The 19,168-nt window shown below is 44.4% G+C and overlaps 6 protein-coding genes across 6 annotated transcripts; all 6 read right to left on the bottom strand.

Annotated features, from left to right (window-relative positions):
- Positions 1 to 710: 710 nt before the first annotated feature.
- Positions 711 to 1,560, bottom strand: LOC108137953 (endocuticle structural glycoprotein ABD-4). The gene is made up of 3 exons (XM_017259912.2): positions 1,489 to 1,560; positions 1,212 to 1,421; positions 711 to 1,059 (listed from the first exon to the last, which is right to left on the bottom strand). The coding sequence occupies exons 1-3, from the start codon at positions 1,498 to 1,500 to the stop codon at positions 844 to 846; spliced, it is 438 nt and encodes a 145-aa protein (XP_017115401.1). The 5' UTR covers positions 1,501 to 1,560; the 3' UTR covers positions 711 to 843.
- Positions 1,561 to 2,681: 1,121 nt separating this feature from the next.
- LOC108137954 (ataxin-2 homolog) lies at positions 2,682 to 3,107 on the bottom strand. The gene has a single exon (XM_017259913.2). It carries the CDS (start codon positions 3,016 to 3,018, stop codon positions 2,776 to 2,778), a length of 243 nt encoding a protein of 80 aa, XP_017115402.1. The 5' UTR covers positions 3,019 to 3,107; the 3' UTR covers positions 2,682 to 2,775.
- Positions 3,108 to 3,320: 213 nt separating this feature from the next.
- Positions 3,321 to 6,817, bottom strand: LOC108137951 (endoplasmic reticulum metallopeptidase 1). Its single transcript, XM_017259910.1, has 12 exons — positions 6,723 to 6,817; positions 6,150 to 6,663; positions 5,909 to 6,083; positions 5,766 to 5,850; positions 5,498 to 5,618; positions 5,280 to 5,434; positions 4,837 to 5,220; positions 4,594 to 4,774; positions 4,349 to 4,533; positions 4,151 to 4,294; positions 3,595 to 4,086; positions 3,321 to 3,542 (listed from the first exon to the last, which is right to left on the bottom strand). Exons 1-12 carry the CDS (start codon positions 6,744 to 6,746, stop codon positions 3,375 to 3,377), a joined length of 2,628 nt encoding a protein of 875 aa, XP_017115399.1. The 5' UTR covers positions 6,747 to 6,817; the 3' UTR covers positions 3,321 to 3,374.
- An 816-nt stretch (positions 6,818 to 7,633) lies between these two features.
- LOC108137950 (endoplasmic reticulum metallopeptidase 1) lies at positions 7,634 to 11,352 on the bottom strand. Its single transcript, XM_017259909.2, is given in 12 exon segments — positions 7,634 to 7,844; positions 7,912 to 8,418; positions 8,483 to 8,626; positions 8,682 to 8,866; positions 8,925 to 9,105; positions 9,162 to 9,468; positions 9,470 to 9,540; positions 9,602 to 9,756; positions 9,822 to 9,942; positions 10,086 to 10,170; positions 10,228 to 10,402; positions 10,461 to 11,352. Coding segments are annotated over 12 exon segments (2,724 nt in total). The 5' UTR covers positions 11,086 to 11,352; the 3' UTR covers positions 7,634 to 7,676.
- Positions 11,353 to 12,012: 660 nt separating this feature from the next.
- Positions 12,013 to 15,354, bottom strand: LOC108137901 (endoplasmic reticulum metallopeptidase 1-like). The gene is made up of 12 exons (XM_017259841.2): positions 15,286 to 15,354; positions 14,711 to 15,227; positions 14,482 to 14,656; positions 14,341 to 14,425; positions 14,158 to 14,278; positions 13,946 to 14,100; positions 13,510 to 13,896; positions 13,274 to 13,454; positions 13,027 to 13,211; positions 12,824 to 12,967; positions 12,277 to 12,759; positions 12,013 to 12,217 (listed from the first exon to the last, which is right to left on the bottom strand). The coding sequence occupies exons 1-12, from the start codon at positions 15,304 to 15,306 to the stop codon at positions 12,050 to 12,052; spliced, it is 2,622 nt and encodes an 873-aa protein (XP_017115330.1). The 5' UTR covers positions 15,307 to 15,354; the 3' UTR covers positions 12,013 to 12,049.
- Positions 15,355 to 15,660: 306 nt separating this feature from the next.
- LOC108137996 (endoplasmic reticulum metallopeptidase 1) lies at positions 15,661 to 19,150 on the bottom strand. The gene is made up of 11 exons (XM_017259971.1): positions 19,077 to 19,150; positions 18,503 to 19,019; positions 18,274 to 18,448; positions 18,131 to 18,215; positions 17,897 to 18,017; positions 17,688 to 17,842; positions 17,248 to 17,631; positions 17,009 to 17,189; positions 16,766 to 16,950; positions 16,562 to 16,705; positions 15,661 to 16,506 (listed from the first exon to the last, which is right to left on the bottom strand). Exons 1-11 carry the CDS (start codon positions 19,095 to 19,097, stop codon positions 15,838 to 15,840), a joined length of 2,637 nt encoding a protein of 878 aa, XP_017115460.1. The 5' UTR covers positions 19,098 to 19,150; the 3' UTR covers positions 15,661 to 15,837.
- Between the last annotated feature and the right edge of the window lie 18 nt (positions 19,151 to 19,168).

Genomic DNA, 19,168 nt, shown 5'->3' with positions numbered 1-19,168 from the left:
TCATTTCTACGGAACAGCCTAAAACTAGGCAATACAATATTGAATGGCTAAGAAAGTCGTCTTAATATTCTTTTAAACAATTTTTTATTATACCCTTGCATTCTAATTTCAGTCAGAAGTTTGCAACGCAGTGATGAAGACATCTACGACCCTATAAAGTATATATATTCTTGATCATCATCATTTTTTGCAGAAATTTGAAAAATCTGAAAAAATTTAAAAATTATACCCATTGTACATGCTAAATACTCAAACCCATTCAATTGTTTTGACTCACTTCTAACAGAACTTAATTGAACTTAGAACTTTGGAGTTCTTATCTGGTAAAATCAGGCATGGTTTACTATCCCCATAATTGTTGTGCATTAATAAATCGTGGTATTCTTAAACTCAAGTGCCTTGCCAATAAAGCCTACGTATACAGTACATATTTAAGTTCACTTAAAGAGGGTCAACATTTAACCTGAAAAATGGAAATTTCCATCATTTTTACAGCGCTTTTCCGATAAGTTATTAAATTTATTAAAAAAATTTATAAATGTTTGCTATAGTACAATAGTTTTGCCTTTTTCTATTTTTATCTAAATTTGTTGATTTCAAAAGGTGGCAGCTTTTGATTGTATACTTTACAAGTGTTTACGTTTACTAGGTGGACCGGTACAAGTATAAAATTCCGTACAAGCTAAATTATTGACTAATCATTGAAATGCTTCTCAACCTCTTGTTGTTGTATGGCCAGTTTTATTGTTTATTCGCACACGTTTTGTAAATGAGTAGAGTAGAGCCAGGTAATCTGAGTGGATATGTGGATGTGGTTGTGGATGCGGAGGTGGAGGTGGGCTCCTAGCCCCGCCGGTTGTTGAACCCACCTGCCGGCTGCTCTTGTGGCGGCGGAGGAGCGGTGGCCAAGTAGGCCAGTGCCTTCTGGATCGCAGGCGGAATGGGTGGCGGCGTGGGCAGGTGGTCACCCTGCGGCTGGAAGCCATTCTCGTCCGCCAGGTAGGTTATCCGAATGGGAATGCCCTCGGGCGAGGTGTACGAGAAGGAGCCCTGCGCGACCTTTTGCGCCAAAGAGCAGACAAGATTGTTGGGATTGTGGGTTAGTTGTGCAGTAAGTTCATTTGGCAAATTTCTAGCCGGCAAATGCCAAGCACGATTTTCAATGCCCTCCTCCAACTAAACAACTAACCAACTACTACTCCTTCACTCACCTGCCCTGCATTGTCGGTGCCTGGGTTCTTGAGGTAGCCCTCCTCCTCGGCGTTGATGCCGTTGCCCGTCTCATACAGATACTTGTAGGAGCCATCGAAGTTGACCTCCTGCTCCTGCCTGACGATGGGAATTGGCTCTCCTTGGGCCTGGGGTCTGCCCTGTGGGATGGCTTGGGCGAGGCTGAGCAGCAGGGCTGCTATTGTCAGCAGCTGCAAGTGTTTGGTGGAGTATTTAGTGGGGAATATCCCATGCAGCTAGGTGTATGTGTATCCTTACTGTGAACTGCATGTCGAACTATTGTATATCCTCTGATCCTTGCTGGACGTCTGCTCCGAGTCCGCCTCGATGGGTTACTGTGGCCAACGGAGGCAGCTCTTTGCATATTTATACCAATTCGCTTGAACTTTACACACATACCCACTCGTGCAGTCGGCGATTTAGGAGTGAGTGTCTAGCATTTTGAAGACCCGCCGATCGGAAGCCTGCCCGGTGGCTGATGCCATCTTCCCATGGAGTGTTCATGAACCGAATCATGAATCGAATCCACCCACAAGTGCACGACCCATCCGATTTGTGCTCGCCGCTGTTGCTGCAATTTGTCGAATGAGTTGTATACATGACAACCTGTCGATGCCACAGTAATAATCGATTGAAAGAAAAAAACTGAACAACAAAATGTTCAAAATAATTAAAAGGTTTTGTTTCTTAATTAATAGCTTACAGTTGTTAAGCCCATACAAAAAAATCTATAGGAACAAAATATTCGGTATTGTAAATATCAATATTTTCTAAGCCAATAGTCTAAAAAAATTGTAATAAAAACAGCGATTAGATTAAAAGCCAGTTATTTTCATTATATTCCAAATTAATAATTTATATAGATACCGATACCATTTTTTTACAATTTAAATGAAATTTCCAAAAACTACAATACTTTTCTGGATTTAAAATAATTTTATAAACTATGGTAACAAATTGAAACCGCCTGGTGAGCATTCCCCTTAGGCATTGGCCACTGTGCACCTGTGTTTAGTGGGGCGTTGGTGGTTCGATCATCTCGCGTCGTGTTGAACATGGCTAGCTTTTGGCATTCATAACTCTTCCTCGATTGCATGCGATGGACAGGGACAGGCTGCTGCATTCCTACATCAATTTGTCAGCTCAGTCATTAGACATTTGGCTCCACTCTTTGGTGATCATTGCGGCGTGGATTATGACTGCCACCTGACCATGATCATGTCTGGCCAACTGACTTGCCCGACTGCCGTGGCAAGTGCCGCCTGACCTTTGCGGCAGGCGGGCAGATGTTTTTGGTAACAGGTCCGGCCAAAAGGCGGCAATGAGTGGGGCGTTCAGCCGTTCGGTTGAGCAAATGTCAGTTGCCCCAGAAATAGAAGCCCAGCTGGCCAATGCTACGTGAGATAGTTAACTACGATTTCGGAAGGGGTAAGCAAGAGGCGGTTTGTGTGTGTGTTTGTTTTGGTGTTTTTATTATTGTTTGGGCTATTCAGGTGATACGGATCGTTTCAAGAGGCGGCATCGTGGATCGCTGTGCTGGTGGCTCTATCCGGTCTTCTTGTTGAACAGCAGGGAGAGGAGCTGCTGCTTGAAGGGCTTCACGGTGGTGGTGGTGGTTGCGGTGGGGGTGGTATAAGTTGGGGTGGTTGTGTAGGTGTACGTCGTTGTTGAGGGCGACGAAGGCGTGGTCGGAGTGGAAAAAGACGATGGCGAGGTACCCGTAGCAGTTGCTCCTTGAGCGATGGCCACACAAGCGGAGAGGATGACGAGGACGGCGAAGAACTTCATGTTTTTGGGTTTTTGTGAGGTTTTGCGGATTGCTGACTGTTGCTTGTTGCTGGAGGAGCTGCTGAACTCTGAGTGTGCCTTTTGATGGGCCAGGGCTCACTATTTATACGCACCTTCCGTCTGCAGTCGCTGTGCCATTGAATGTTTGCACAAATGGCTTCCTATCCGTTGCTTGCTCTTCCCCCCACCAACTGGCTGCCCAAAAGTGTTTGCCTAGCGGGGCATTGTGAAATGCATGCAGCATCCAATGTTTGAGCCCCATTCATTTCCCCATTCACCCACACCCGAAAAAAAAACAAACCTTTTCCATTCGGATGTGTCAATGACTTGGCATTCCTATTACTCTTATTCTTATCCTAGAATATATGGCGTTCGTAGCTGCTGGGCCACTGCATGGAGAAGGCAAAGTCCGGAAGTGTGGCCAGGAACTCTTCGCTGAGGGCGTCCCTTTTGTCATGGGGACTCACGTAGTGCCCGGATACGCCCATCTCGAAGACGGGCTCATTAAAGTTGCCGTTGTCCTTCTGAAAGTCACTTGATTTACCCGAAAGCTGAGGAAAATATGTAAGAACTTACCGATAGTTCCACAAAGAACTCGATGGGCGTGCTGTCGATGCCGTAGGTTAGCATGACCTCCAGCGGTGGCCTGTAGGTGGCTGGGTTGTCCAACATGCCGGGTGCAAATGTCCATCGGAGCACTCTCACGCCGTCCAGCGGCTTGATGAAGAGGCCCATGTTGGGGGGTCCGCTCAGGCGGAATTCGAAGCGCACCTGATAGCCACCGGGAAGGACTGTCTTGTTGAGGAACTCCAAAACAGTGGGATATGGCAGCTCCACCGGTTGCTCGCGTGCCAGCCAAAGTGCATGTTTCCGGGCTTTACAATATCGGTAGCAGGGAATACCGCACATCAACTCCGAGTCGCAGTCCTCGCCCAGGAGAACTAAATCGGTCAGATTCATGTAATCCCGTAGAGGGGCCTCTTTGTTACGATCGCCCAGGTGGAAATAGTAGCCAGAGTCCTCGAGACTAATGGAACCATTGTACTCAAAGAACTTACGGTGCACTTGCTGTTTCGATAAAAAAAAAACTACTAGTCACTGATCTTTGGAGGATTTGGAACACCCCACTCACCATGAAGTCCGCACGCATTACGTTTGTTTTGGCGCGGTAGGGGAATCCCACATCCGATACGGAAATCATGCTAAAAATAAACATGACCACTGCCAGGCCACCCAGCATGCAGTTCGGTCGCCGGAATATGTTGATCAGGGGAGCCTACAAATAATTGATTAGTTTAATAGGCTAAAGAAATTAAGAAGCCTAATTTACCGCAAAGGACAAGGCCAGAATAGTGCCAAAGGCACACAAAGCAGCAATCAGTAAATCCGGGTTAGTGGAGACCCCAAAACGACCGAGCATCGGAATGAGGATGAGTATGAACATGTGGAACAAGTAGGCGTGGTATATGAAGGGTAGTATCTGGAAGACAATCAGTACCAGGCCCCAAAGATAACCTGTAATTGAGCAGTTATTTAGAAGAGTTCTTTAGATTTCAAGAAATAAAAAAAACCTACCGCGACAGTGCAGACGGGTCAGCAGATTGATAATCAAAGCTGCTACGTAGAAAATGAGGGAGATCAGGAATAGATACGAACTACGGTATTTAAGGGCTGTTGTGGCCAAACACAAGATGGCCAGAAGCACGCAGTTGGCATGTCCCACTATGTGCAGGTAGTAGGTGTGGGGGATCTTCTCCTGCAGATACAAAAATCATTAAAAATATAACAATAACTTAAGTATCCAAACAAATAACTCACAGTTTTCTTATACGTCAAATAGAGTGTAATGGGCAGAACCAAACCAATCACTGAAGGGCAAATGTACAAACCAATCACCAGCCAACTATTGCTGAAGTAGGTCAAAGTGCGATTTCCCACATCGTAGAAGATGGCCATGAGCAGGGGAAAACCCACGGCAAGTAGTACGCCTGCGAGGGCCAGAAGGAACAGAAGTCCAAATACCCCAGCATAGGTGCCCATAGTCTGACCCGTAACCCTCGACATCCGCCACAAGGAGACACAAACCAGAATAATGGCTCCGAAGGAGAAGCAGAGATTCAGGGCCAAGCTCGTCGACTCCTGATAGTGCACAAAGAACAGGCCAATGAAGTCGAAAAACACAGCGTGTCCCAAAGCGTGTGCCTGTTCATAAAAACTTGATTAAATCAGATGACTAATGGCTTTGGGAAGAGAAAACCCACCTCAGTGTCGTACATTTCCTCAGAATTTGAAATACTCCACACCAGGGCCAACAAATTGTCCCCTGAATTCTGCAAAGAGTCGCGACTTATCACCGTGTAGCGATCAAATTTCGTGTGGTAGACGAAGCCATTATAGATGCCAGCCATATCCAAACCTAAAGTGAAAGAAGTCCTCTTAAATCCAATTCAAGAAAGTACTCCTGATGCTGGCTACCAACCTGGAATGACGCCAAAGTCACGAAAGATCCTAAAGTCCGTATCCGAAGGTATAATCCCAGCCTCGAATATCTCCTCGGCCGTAGTGGTAGCAAACGGATGTGGGACACTATTTCTGTAATGCTGAGATAAGGCAATCGATTAGATTAATTGAACAGCAGCCAGACGGGTGATATCATCCATATCGGAAAAGGCCCAAAAAACAAAAGTGAATCATCCAATGCGTTGCAGACTTTCAGGGGGTTTTCAGAAAAACTAAAAATAACTTACTTCCATAAGCCAAGGATGATTGGGTCCGCCCTGGAATAGCAGATCGCGTCCACCAGCACCGGCAGAGTCCAAGTTGAGAAGTGCCCTGTTTATAAGAACGTTTTTAAACCATACAGAGTATAACAAAATGTCAATATACTCACTTGCAGTTGGCAGCCCATCTGTGCTGGGTGACAAACCCATGAGAGCCCTGCATCGGTTGCTCCTCGGCTCCATTGAACAGGAATATAATGGGGTGCAGGAAGGGATCCCCTGAAATGGCCACCAAACGTAGCACCTCTAGCATGACGACAACCATAGCCGCATCATCTCCGGCACCTGTAAGGTTAAGAAACCATCATGGGATTGCCGAATATCTCTTTAGACCTATCTTTTTAGACTTACCTGGTGACCCTGGTTTGGTGTCGTAGTGACTGTTCACCAGAAGGTAGGAACTACTATTGGAACTCTTCGTACTCAGCCTGACGATCACATTTTGCACACCTTGATAGTGATTCGTGAGGCCCTTGATCAAATAGGAACCGGAGGCCCGTTGCACTTCCACCTCCATGTCGTAGATATCATCCCGTAATACCTGTCGCACTTTTTCAATTTCGTCGAGCAGAAGATTCACAACGGTGACCTCATTGTTCACATCGCCCACCACTCGCGGTCCCATCTGGCTTATTTTCAATAGAATTTCCTGAGCCCTTTCGGCCACGAACTGACCCGGCTTGTCCGCCTCCTCGGAGATCCTGATGCCGGTGGGCAGGGCCTGGAAGAGTGGGTAGATGACGGAGAAGAAGAGCCCTACCCAGAAGAGGAGATAGGTGGGGGCAAAGTACCAGGAGAACTGCTTGGGCCACTTCTTCTTCCCCTCGTCCATCTCGATGATCAGGTTCTCAGACCCCAAAAGCGTCTGGGGATGTACGAGAATTACGCTTAAGATCCGAGTATATGGCGGATGGAGTCACACACCTTGTCGTCCTTTGTAGCACCCATTGCTGGCCTTCCAGAGATTCGAGAACCGTCCAAGCAAGAGCACCTTCCACGACTCTCGACGCACGACTAACCTTTCCGACATCTCCAGCCGCAATTTAAAATTGTGGTTTGTGTTTACGATGCGATATGGTTGATATCTTCACCATAGTATAAAGATATTCGATATTTATGGCATTATGGCGCTTGTTATTCACGCCAACCTATCAGCATGCGTACATAGTACTACATACCAACCAAAACTTTCGAGTATGCCGTCGATAAATTCCCAACCTGTCGATCTTTTCCGGTCCTCGAGGGACTGTTGCCTTGATTAGCCAAACCAAATCATTACCGCTGACTTTGTCCCATATCGTAATCGCACTCGTTTACCATTGCGGATTTATGAATTTATAGTGCCGCATCTGGTCGGCAGTGCCCGCGATGGGCCCAAAGTCAAGGCCATAATTCCCACCCATTTCAAGCTGTTTAAAAGGGTACTTCAAACCCGAAGCAAAAAATCCAATCCGTTTATGTCACTCTAAAGGATGGGAAAAATCCAGCTATTTCACAAAAAGAAAATAAAAGATATTACTCATGTCAACATCAATAAAATTTAACAAGTCGACAATGGTGGCTTTATAGCATCGCATCTGTTCGGGTTTTTATTTATGCTTTCCAGTACACTTTGATCAGTGATCATATAAGTATTTTTTGAGATTCCTGTATAAGCTTTGTGGCTTTATGGCATCGCATCTAGTCGGATTTTTAATTAGGCTTGTTTACCAGTAAACTTTAAGTATTTTTATGAGATTCTTCATTGAACTTTGTTAGTAACGATCGTACACGAGTAGCGGAAAAGTACTTCGCACCCAAATAAGGTTTTTTTTTAATGACTTTTACGTTTTATTTTGTATCAAATCTTAGTATTACTATGAACACTATTTGTTATTCTCAGAAGATATAGCGTTCATAGGAACTAGGCCACTCCATGGGGTGAGCAAAGTCCGGTAGATCCTCAATAAATTTCTGAGTCGTGGCATCCCGTTTACTTAAGTGACTCATATAGTGCCCGGAGATACCGAACTCCACCAGCGGCACTTCGAAGTTGCCGTCTTCCTTCTGCAGAATGGAAACATACATTATCATATAAAAAGATATCACCTATAAAATGGTATAAACTACCCACCGTCATCTCGAAAAAGATTTCAACAGGCGAGTTATCGCTGCCGTAGCCAAAGAACACATGATAGGGAGGCTTATAGACTGATGGGTTGTCCAGCATTCCCTTGAGGAAGGACCAGTTCAGCATCTTGACCCCCTTCAGCGGTTGAACGAAGAAACTCATCCTCGGTGGACCCGATGACACTATAAAGTCAAGCCGAACCTTTGGATCGGATTGAGTGCCCGAAACTGTCTTGTTCACAAGCTGCAAAACCGGAGAACCGGGCAAATCGACGGGCTCATCACGGGGCAGCCAACGGGCATCTTTCACGGCCAAACACCAACGATGGTTGAAGCACGGCATGCCGCACTTCATCTGCGTTTTGCACTGCTCATCCAGGCGTGTGAACCCAGTGAGGTTGATCTTGTCCAGAAGCGGAGCCTCTAGACGTCTGTCCTGCAAATCAAAGTAATATCCGCTGTCCTCCAGACTGAGAGATCCATCGTACTCGTAGAACTTGCGATGTACCTCCTTAAAACCGAGAAAGAAATACCAATAGCACATGATTCTTCTCTTGTTATTTGTTATAACTCACCAGAAAGTGTAGACGCATCACATTTGTTTCGGCGCGATAGGGAAAGCCCACCTCCGACACAGATATCATGCAAAAGACAAACATCACTAGGGCCAGTCCACCAACCATGCTCTTAGGTCGCTTGAAGATATTCAGCAGTGGAGCCTGGAATAGTGCCCTTATTAGCTATTAACTCCCTCAGACAAAAGACAATCCGTACCAGGAAGGCCATTGCCAGAATTGAACCCAGAGCACACACAATAGAGATCAACAAATCGGGGTTGGCATCCATGCCCTTCCTGCTCGTCATCGGAATGGTGATGACCAGAAGAGCATTAAACAGGTAGGTGAAGTAGAGATAGGGAGGAATCTGGCAAAGACAGAGCACCACAGCCCAGAGATAACCTAAAGTAGACGAGTAGGCGTCATTAAATATCACATTTGTGCCTCATTGCGGCCTTACCTTTGTCATGGAGACGCGTAGCCAGGTTGATGATTAGAGCTCCCAAGTAGAAAAACACACACATCATAAAGAGATAGGCCGTGCGAATGCCAACAGCCGTGAGTAGAATGCAAAGTACTGCCATCAGAACGCAGTAGGCGTGTCCCACAATTTGAAGGTGATAGGTGTGCGGTATCTTCTCCTACGGATCAAGAACATGTATTCATGCGTTGATAACAAAACATTCTCCAGACTTACATGTGGTCGCAGCGACAAGTAAAGAGTCGGAGGCAAGACTAGACCTATAATTGAGGGGCAGATGAAGAGACCAATGACCAACCAACTGTTGCTGAAGTAGGTCATCGTGCGGTCTCCGGCATCGTAGAACACAGACATCAGCAGGGGAAAGCCGAGGGCTAGCAGAAATCCCAGAAGAGCCAGGAGGAACTGCAAGCCAAAGGCCCGGGCATAGGTGCCCACTCTCCGATCCGTGACCTTCGCCATGCGCCAAAGGGAAAGGCAAATAACCAGGATGGCTCCCAGGGAGAATGAGATGTTTAGAGCCCGTTGACTCCGTGTAGTAAACGAAGAAAAGGCCCAGATAGTCAAAGAAAACCGAGTGACCCTCTGAGTAAGCCTGATTTCAATCAAATTTCATATGAAGTGAGTGTAATATAATGGCAATTTTCAAAACCCACCTCAGTATCATACATTTCCTCGGCATTGGATATACTGCGAACCAGAGAAAGCACATTGTCACCAGTGTTTTGCAGTGAATCTCTGGAAATCACTTTTATGCGATCGAACTTTGTGTGATAGACAAAGCCGTTGTAGCAACCAGCCATGTCCAGACCTGGAAATAAAATAACTTACATTATCAAGCACAGATACCAGACACTTACACCTTCAATCACCCACCTGGCACCGGTCCAAAGTCTCGGAAAATGCGGAAATCTGTGTCCGATGGTATCAGATCAGCCTGAAAGATTTCCTCGGCCATGGTGGTGGCAAACGGATGCTTGGCACTCTTTTTGTATTGCTGCAGTGCAAAAAAACGATTTTTATTGGATATCGTACAATAAGTGCAGATAAGATAAGCGTTCCAGTAAAAGCAACTCTTTCAAAGTTTTATGGCCCGGTTATTAAGATTAGTTTCAAGTGGAAAGCACGAATTTGACTTGCCTTCATTAGCCACGGATGATTGGGACCCCCCTGGAAGAGAATTTCACGTCCGCCGGCACCTGCCGAATCCAAGTTGACTAACGCTCTGATTTGGAGGCAACATATTGTGAAAGTTCCGTTGAAGATATCCCAATATACTCACTTGCAGTTGGCAGACCAGCGATGGTTGGATATAAACGAATGCGATCCATGGAAGGGCTGCTCTTCGGCGCCATTGAACAGGAATACAATGGGGTGCAAGAAGGTCTCCTCGGAAGTGGCCATTAAACGGAGCGTCTCGAGCATGGTGACCACCATGAGTTCCGCATCGCCAGTGCCTGCAGAAAAGTTTACACTCAATCTTGATCTAACTTTAGAGTAAGAATATTAACATACCCACACTGCTGGGCTTTGAGTCGTAATGACTGTTCACCAATAGATAGGAACTACTGTTAGAACTCTTGGAACTCAGCTTCACCACCACGTTTTGAATGCCCTGGTACATATTGATCATTTGCCAGTGGAGAAAGGCACCACTGGAGTGCTGTACGTCCACCTCCATCTCATAGAGATCGTCTCGCATCGCCTCACGAACTTTTGATATCTCGTTTAGAAGAAACTCCACCATGAGCACCTCGGTCACGTAATCCCCGGCTATCTTCGGACCCATTGCATCGAGTTTGATCAGTATGCTTTCCGCGCGTTCGGCCACAAAAGTGTGTGGCAAGTCGGATTCCTCCTCGATCTTCACTCCAGTTGGCAGGTAATAGAAAAGCGGATAGCTCACTGCGAAGAACAGTCCGACCCAAAAGAGCAAGTACACAGGAGAATAGTACCAAGGCAGTTGCTTTGATGAACTTTTCTTCTCCCTCGAGTCGATTAAGATTTCGTTGCTTAAACCCTCTTCAGGATCCGCTGGCTCGGTAACCAATTGCAGGGTATTCTTTTCATTATATCCTGTCGACGGTTCCGAATGTTCCGAAGACGTATCCTCCTTAAAGCCTCCATTCTTTTGTTCCATAATATTAATTCTCTACCGCAACCAGCATCAAATCACAACGAAGAAACGCACGCGACTGAGCAAACCTCAAACAAGCTTATCATTTTTAAACCTTTTTAAGGCCGGTATGAGATTGCTATCCAACACGGAACCTCCATGTCCCAGTATATTTATGGTGCATTTATAGTATATAGCTTATAATCTTTTGGAGTCAAAGTCTCCGGCAATCTTCTTTAATTTTTATATCGTGGCATCCGAATACCGCCCGTTAGATATGTGTGTCGAGAATAAAAATATATAGTAATATATCGATCAACATATTCGACATATTCATCATAATTCGAATTTAAATTTAAATACAATTTTGAAGTGCGGAAAAATATTGAGAAAATTTTAGAAATACACTTTACGATTTTGTTTATTGTTTTACACATGAGCATTAATTTTTATAAAATGTTTCATTGGTGGTATTAGGTATTTCTTTTTTTTTTATAAACTTTTGTTGTTTCGTTACAAAAAGTAAATTGAAACAATTTTGTAAAAAATTTCAGTTGTTTTTAAATTGTTTGTTTCCAAAGAAAAAATTTAAAAATTATTCGATATTAAATTTCTATACTTTTCCCTTTAAGACACAACCGTCTCGAGTAAGGGCCCATGAATTGCAATACTACTGCAGTATAAAGTTATCAAAATGGCGTCATAAATTTTGTATCGATTTTATGAATCCTAAATCAAGTGCGATAAAAAAAATAAGACCACGATAAGATACCTAATCGTTATGTATTTTGGCAACCCTAAAACCATAAAGTACTTTTTTCGGGCAGTTAATGGACATCTTTTACCAACTACTTCGCATAAAATAATCCATAAGTAATTTGAAAGCCAATCACGTAACCTTTCGGAAACAATTATGCAATTTATATTTGCTGAAAACGTATATTTTAATAAAACTTTAATAAAATGTTTTGCCTAAACAATATAAGTTTTAAAATATGTAACCTTTAAATATTGAGGGCCATTCCATGGCGTTTACATAGTCTGGTAAGTCGGCCACAAACTGCTGAGCCTCGGGATCCCTTTTGTAATCGTAACTGACAAAGTGTCCCACAACTCCGAGCTCCAAAATGGGGACATTAAAGTCACCATCGGATTTCTGCAATTTGCGTAAAGTTAAATATTTAAAAATAATTATAAAAGATATGGCTAACTCACCGTTAACTCAATATAAAACTTCAAGGGACTGGAATCTTTGCCGTATGAAAAAAATATATAGTACGGTGGCTTTAATATTTCCGGTTCCGACTCAAAAGACCAGTCCGTAACCTCAGCCTCTCCAACTGGCTGGATAAACACGTTCATATGTGGCGGTCCAGTAAGTTCGAATTCAAATCGAATGGAATTTCCTGTCTGTGAAACTGTCTTTTCCAATAACTCGAGAGTTATTTCTCCGGGAATTGTTACATCCGAATCTCGGGGCAGCCAACCAGCATTCCTACGCCCTCCGCAGAAATAGAAACAAGGTGCTCCACACATCACATACTTATCGCAGTCTGGCTCCATGGAGACTAGTCCAGTCAGGTTGACACCGGAATCCTTTAGCGGACTTAAGCCCCGCCTATCCTGGTATATAAAATAGTAACCGGAATCACTGTGACTCACCGTGCCATCGTAATCGTAGAAGATGCGATTTGTTTGCTTTGTGGGGATTAGATATCTTATGATCTTTATCGAAGTATTATAGAATTTAGGAAATACCTACCATAAATGTAACTCGCATTACATTGGTTTTGGCGCGATAGGGAAAGCCCACCTTTGAAACAGCAATCATGCAAAATATAAAGGTGACTACACCCAAGCCAAGAAGTATGAGCTTTGGCCAACGAAAAACGTTGATGAATTGGGCCTGATAGTCAACGGTTAGATAGACAAAAATATATAATTACAATTTTTAGAATTACTTACAACGAATCCCAGGGCAAAGAAAGTGCAGCAACCACACAAGACTGCTATAATAAGATCCGGGTTCGAGCCGATTCCGTTTCTTCCCGTGACCGGAAAAAAGACTACGAGTACCATATAGAACAAGTAACAGAAGTAGCAAAATGGTAGCACTTGCAGAGACATCACAATCAAACTCCAATAGTAACCTGAGTACAATACCTCTGTTATCAAAAGCTCTTATATTAATTGTTATATTAAAGTCAGTTACCACGATCATGCAATGTACTGAGAAGATTAATCAAAAGAGCTCCTCCGTAGAAGATCAATGACATCAGACAAAGATATTGGGATCGGATACCCACAGCGGTTAAAACAAGAATAAGAAGGGCCAAGACCACACAATGAGCGTGTAAACTCATCTGAATATGGTAAGAGTGGGTAAGTTTTACCTGTAATTAATGTAAAATCTATAGTAATGATTGTTATTGCAGTTAGTACTCTTACATTGGGCTTCAGGGTAAAGTAAAGCGTTAATGGCAGTACGAGGCCTATGATGGCAGGACCTACGTAAAGTCCAAATACCAGCCAGTTGCTGGTGAAATAAGTTAGCGACCTGCCTCCAGCATCGAAGATGACGGCCAACAATAGAGGCAAGCATATACTTAGCAAAAATCCAACCAAGTGCAGTACCAAGATAATGAGAAACCAAATCAAAATACGACCTAGAGAAACCTCCTTCGTTTGGCAAGACATTCTCCAGAGGGAACAACCAACTAAAACCAGACTTATCACTCCAATCAGACAGTTTAAAATAATTCCAGTTGTCTCGGTGTAGTATACAAAGAATAGTCCCAGGAAGTCAAAGAAGACAGAATGGCCATCATCAGCACCCTAAAAATGAATATGGTCATATAGGTGGGATAAACATTAGTACTTCTACCTCTGTCTCATTCAATTCAGTGGCATTTGCAAACGCCCTCGTAAGTGCGAGAATGTTATCGCCAGTGTTCTGTATGGATCGTCCTGGAATCACACTAAAGGTGTCGAATGCTGTGTGGTAGACATACCCATTATTTGCCTGGGCAATATCCAAGCCTGTTGAAATACACAATCAGTAATTAAGTCATATAGATTCCTTCCTAAACAGCTCACCAGGCACATTTCCATAATCACGGAAAATTCGAAAGTCGGTGTCAGAGGGTATAATTCCAGCCTGCCAGGTTTCCTCGGCTAAAGTAGTTGCAAAAGGATGTTTCGCATACATCTTGTAGTACTAAAAATGCAAGAAAATCAGGTGCTAACAAAAAGAAAGTAAGAATAAAAAGTTGAATCCACCTTCATTAGCCAAGGATTATTGGGAACACTCTGGAATAAAAGATCCCGCCCTCCGCTGCCGCCTACTTCTAGATTTATAAGGGCCCTAAAATTAAAAGCTTAGATTAATAACTTTTACAATTATTATTAATTCTGACATACTTGCAATTCGCTGCCCATTTGTGTTGCGTAATAAAGCCATGTGCTCCCTGAAGGCCGTTTTCCTCGGCTCCGTTGAAAAGAAAGACTATTCCGTGTTCAAATGGTGTTTCAGATATAGCCATCTGACGTAAAACCTCCAACATAACCACAACCATGGCACCATCATCGCCAGATCCTGATAAACCGGCTTTTAGAATCTGAATGTTCATATTAGTTAAGTAACACCTACCTGGACTGCCTGGCTTTGAGTCGAAATGACTGTTAATCAGGAGGTAAGACTCACTTTGGGAATTCTTTGTACTTAGTTTCACTATTACGTTTTGAACGCCCTGATACATGCTCAACATACTGCCAAAAACTAAGCTACCAGTAGCTAACTGGACCTCAACATTGATCTCGTAAAGGTCACTGCGCATTTCATCTCGTACCTTTTGCACTTCATTCAAAAGAAACTCAACCGTTTCCACCTCGTTCGCTTGACTGCTCACCACTTTGGGTCCGATCCGCTCGAAGTCTATAAGCTGCCTCTCCGCCCGTTCTGCCACGAATTCTCCGAACTTTGTAGGTTCATCTGCAATGGTCACCCTATCCGGAAGTCTGTTGTAGAGCGGGATCACGATGGCAAAGAAGAGTGCCAGCCAGAGAAGCAGGAAGGAGGGAGCATAGTACCAGGACAACCTTCTTCTTCCTTCCGGTTCTCCGCTCACTGATGAAAAATCCCCGGTTTCGTTGTCCAGTGCCAACTCCTTTGGACGAGTAAGTCGATAAAGTCGTTACCCTTTATGTTAGTTAATAAATACCCACTTTATCGGTCTTCTCGTTCATGGTTATGCCATTAGCGGGAGTCAATTCCAACTGCTTCGATCAAAATTTAACGCGAAATTAAACGTCTGTACCTTGGGCTCATAGACTGAAAGACTCTCGCTTTTTAAAAGTCTATAAAGATTACCAATGACGTATGACTTTTCTTAAAGCAGTAACAACTTACCTTATCACATGATACTTTTCTAAGATATACAGCTTTTTATATGCACATTCGGGCAGGTAATGGATAACAGTTTTTAATTGCAATTTTATTGAAATCTGTAAAGCTTTAGGTGATTAAAGGTTGTTAGCAACAAAAAGTTCAATGAATATCTTTATCATTTTGAAGTCCAAACCAATAAAGATAATTTCAAGTAGACGTGTATCCGGAAGTATTTATTAAGCTGTTATATACCAACTTTGATATAAACAAAACTTTTCTTATCTGAAATCTAAAACACTGAAGTCATAAGTTCACGTTTTATTTATGAAACCCTTCGGGCAGATAATGGATGGAATCTTAATAGTACACCTAAAGCTAGCTATAAACTACTAAAATAAATATCGCTTAAATAAAGATGGCCATTCCATGACATGGACATAGTTGGGAAAGGCGGCCACAAATTCCTTGGCCTCTTGATCCCTATTGTATTCGTTACTGACCCAGTGACCCACAGCTGCAATTTCGACAGTGGGTTCATCAAAATTGCCATCTGGCTTTGCCATATCAATGAAGAATTTCAAAGAGGAATTATCTGTTCCATAGGAATGGAAGATCTGGTAGGGCGGCTGGAACTCCTCGGGTTCGTCCAGCATTTTTCTCACAAACGACCAGTCCTCCACCTTTGCCGAACCCACTGGCTGAATAAACACATTCATGTGGGGCGGTCCGGATAGCTCGAACTGAAATCTTGCGGTTGTGCCAGACTCCAATACCGTCTTGCCCAGATACTCGAGGGTAAGATCGCCGGGAATGATAACCTCCGACTCACGAGGCAACCATCCATCCCACTGGCGCCACTTGCACCAACTGTAGTAGAAGCAGGGAATGCCGCACATCACGTAGTCGTCGCACTTATTGGCAACGGGCTCTAGACCGGTCAGGTCGAGATCAGAGTCCTGGAGGGGATCAAAGGATCGCCTGTCCTGATAGTTGAAGTAGTAGCCGGAGTCACTGAGACTCACGGAGCCATCGTACTCGTAGATGATTCGACGAGTGTGCTTTAAAGGGAGAACATTTAGATGTTTTGGATCTTAATCAAAAGTGATAACCTACCAGGCAGTTGGCCCGCATCACATTGGTCTTGGGGCGATAGGGAAAGCCCACCTCCGAGACGGCAATCATGCAGAAGATAAAGGTGACTACTCCCAAGCCCAGAAGAATGAGCTTTGGCCAGCGGAACATGTTGATTAATTGTGCCTGTAGGTAGATTCAGAGTTACAGATAGTAATGAAAGAAACACTTCCAAGAAGTACTCACCGCATAACCCAGAGCAAAGAAGACGCAAATACCACACAGCAGACCTATGATAAGGTCAGGATTGATATTGGCACCATTCCTTCCCAAGACCGGAACAAATATCACAAGGAACATGTAGAAAACATAGCAGAAGTAAGAGAACGGCAACACTTGCAGACACATCACAATCAAAGCCCAATAGTAGCCTGAAAAATATCTCTGTTGAAAGATCTTTTAGATTAATGGTCATAAAAGAAATCATACCACGGTCATGCAGCGTGCTCACTAGATTAATCAGAAGTGCACCCCCATAGAAGATCATGGAAATTAGGCAGAGGTACTGAGAACGCAGACCCATGGCGGTCAAAATAAGGACCAGCAGGGCCTGGACAACCAAGTGAGCGTGCAGACTTAACTGCAGGTGGTACGGGTGGCTTAGTTTGTCCTGAAAATCATTAAAAAGCTATAGTAACGATAGTAGTTATCAAAGCAGATAGACTTACATTGGGCTTTAAAGTGTAGTACAGGGTTAAAGGGAGAACGAGGCCGATGATTGCGGGACACACGTAGAGGCCAAACAACAGCCAGGTGCTGGTGAAGTAGGTCAACGACCTGTCTCCGGCATCGAAGATGACAGCCATCAAGAGAGGCAGGCCTATGCTCAGCAGAAATCCCACCACATGCAATCCCAAGATACTGAGGAACCATATCGATATCTGAGGAAGCGACGCCTCCTCCGACTGGCGAGACATTCTCCAGAGGGAACAGCCAACCAAGACCAGACTTATCACTCCAATCAGGCAGTTGAGAACAATCCCAGTTGTCTCGGTGTAGTACACAAAGAAAAGTCCCAGGAAGTCGAAGAAGACAGCGTGGCCATCGTCACCCTACAAATTACCATTTTCACAATACCGTTTAAGTGTGTTCAAATTGCTCAACTCACCTCTACTTCGTACAACTCACTGGCATTGCTGAAGGCACGCACCAGGGCAAGGACATTGTTTCCAGTGTTCTGTATGGATCGTCCAGGAACCGCTTCGAAGATATCAAAGACTGTGTGATACACATAACCGTTCTCGATCTGGGCAATGTCCAGCCCTACGAAAAACAAAATTGTTATCAAAGATAACGACATATGATTCATCAACGCACCAGGTATATTCCCGAAATCCCGGAAAATTCGAAAGTCTGAGTCAGAGGGCAAGACCCCACTTTGAAAGATCTCCTCGGCCATTGCATTGGCAAACGGGTGCTTTGCGTGCTGCCTATAATACTATAAAGATTCGGTTTGGTATTTCGGCAGTAAAAGAAATGGCCATAAAATCGGCCATAAAGTCCATACGGTAAATGGTAACTAAGCAATAGGCTACTAATAATGATTCTTACTTTCATGAGCCAAGGACTGTTGGGACCACTCTGGAACAACAAGTCACGTCCCCCGCTTCCGCCCACTTCAAGGTTGATAAAGGCCCTAAAAAAGAGATTAAGGTTGCAATGAAAAATTCGGGGAAAAATTCTTTTCGTCTCACTTGCAGTTCGCTGCCCATTTGTGTTGCGTAATAAAACCATGGGATCCCTGAAGCGGATTCTCCTCGGCTCCATTAAACAGAAAGACAATGGGATGTTCGAAGGACGTCGATGATATGGCCATTTGGCGAAGGACCTCCAGCATGACCGCAACCATGGTGCCATCATCACCGGAACCTGAAGACCTCGATCAGTGCCGGATACTACAATTGAACTCCGGAAACCACTCACCTGGACTGCCCGGCTTGGAGTCGAAATGGCTGTTGAGCAACAGGTAGGATTCGCTCTGCGAACTCTTTGCACTCAGTTTGACGATCACATTGTGAATACCTTGGTACATGTTAACCATATCGTTGAACACGTATCCACCCGTTGGTGACTGGACGTCCACTTCGAGTTCGTACAGATCACTGCGCATCTCGGCACGGATCTTCTCCGTTTCATTTACGAGAAACGCCACCGTGGTCACCTCATTCGCATAACTTCCGGTTACTTTGGGTCCAATGCGGTCGTACGTGTACAGCTGTCTCTGTGCCCGCTCCGCCACGAATTCTCCAGGACTGAGGGATTCCCGGGCGACGGTCACCCTGTCCGGGAGTCTGTAGTAGAGCGGGATCACGATGGCGTAGAAAAGCGCCAGCCAGAGGAGCAGGAAGGAGGGAGCATGGTACCAGGACAACCTGCGATGGCGGACATGTCCCTTTCGCAGCGACAAGGACTCGATGAGTGCAGTGTCGTGGGGAATCTCCTGATAAGCGGGCGGTCAGTGGGTTCCTTTCCCTGCATTTCACAAATCAAAACTCACTTTATCCGTCTTCTCCTCCATGGCAAGATGTGATGTGAGTAACGGCAGCCAATTCAAACCCTTCCGATGCCCGATCCGCGCATAACTGAACG

The sequence above is a fragment of the Drosophila elegans genome, unplaced genomic scaffold (genome assembly GCF_018152505.1).
Source record: "Drosophila elegans isolate 14027-0461.03 unplaced genomic scaffold, ASM1815250v1 contig_183, whole genome shotgun sequence".
Classification (NCBI taxonomy): Eukaryota; Metazoa; Arthropoda; class Insecta; order Diptera; family Drosophilidae; genus Drosophila; species Drosophila elegans.
This window is presented reverse-complemented; position numbering and strand designations above follow the sequence as displayed.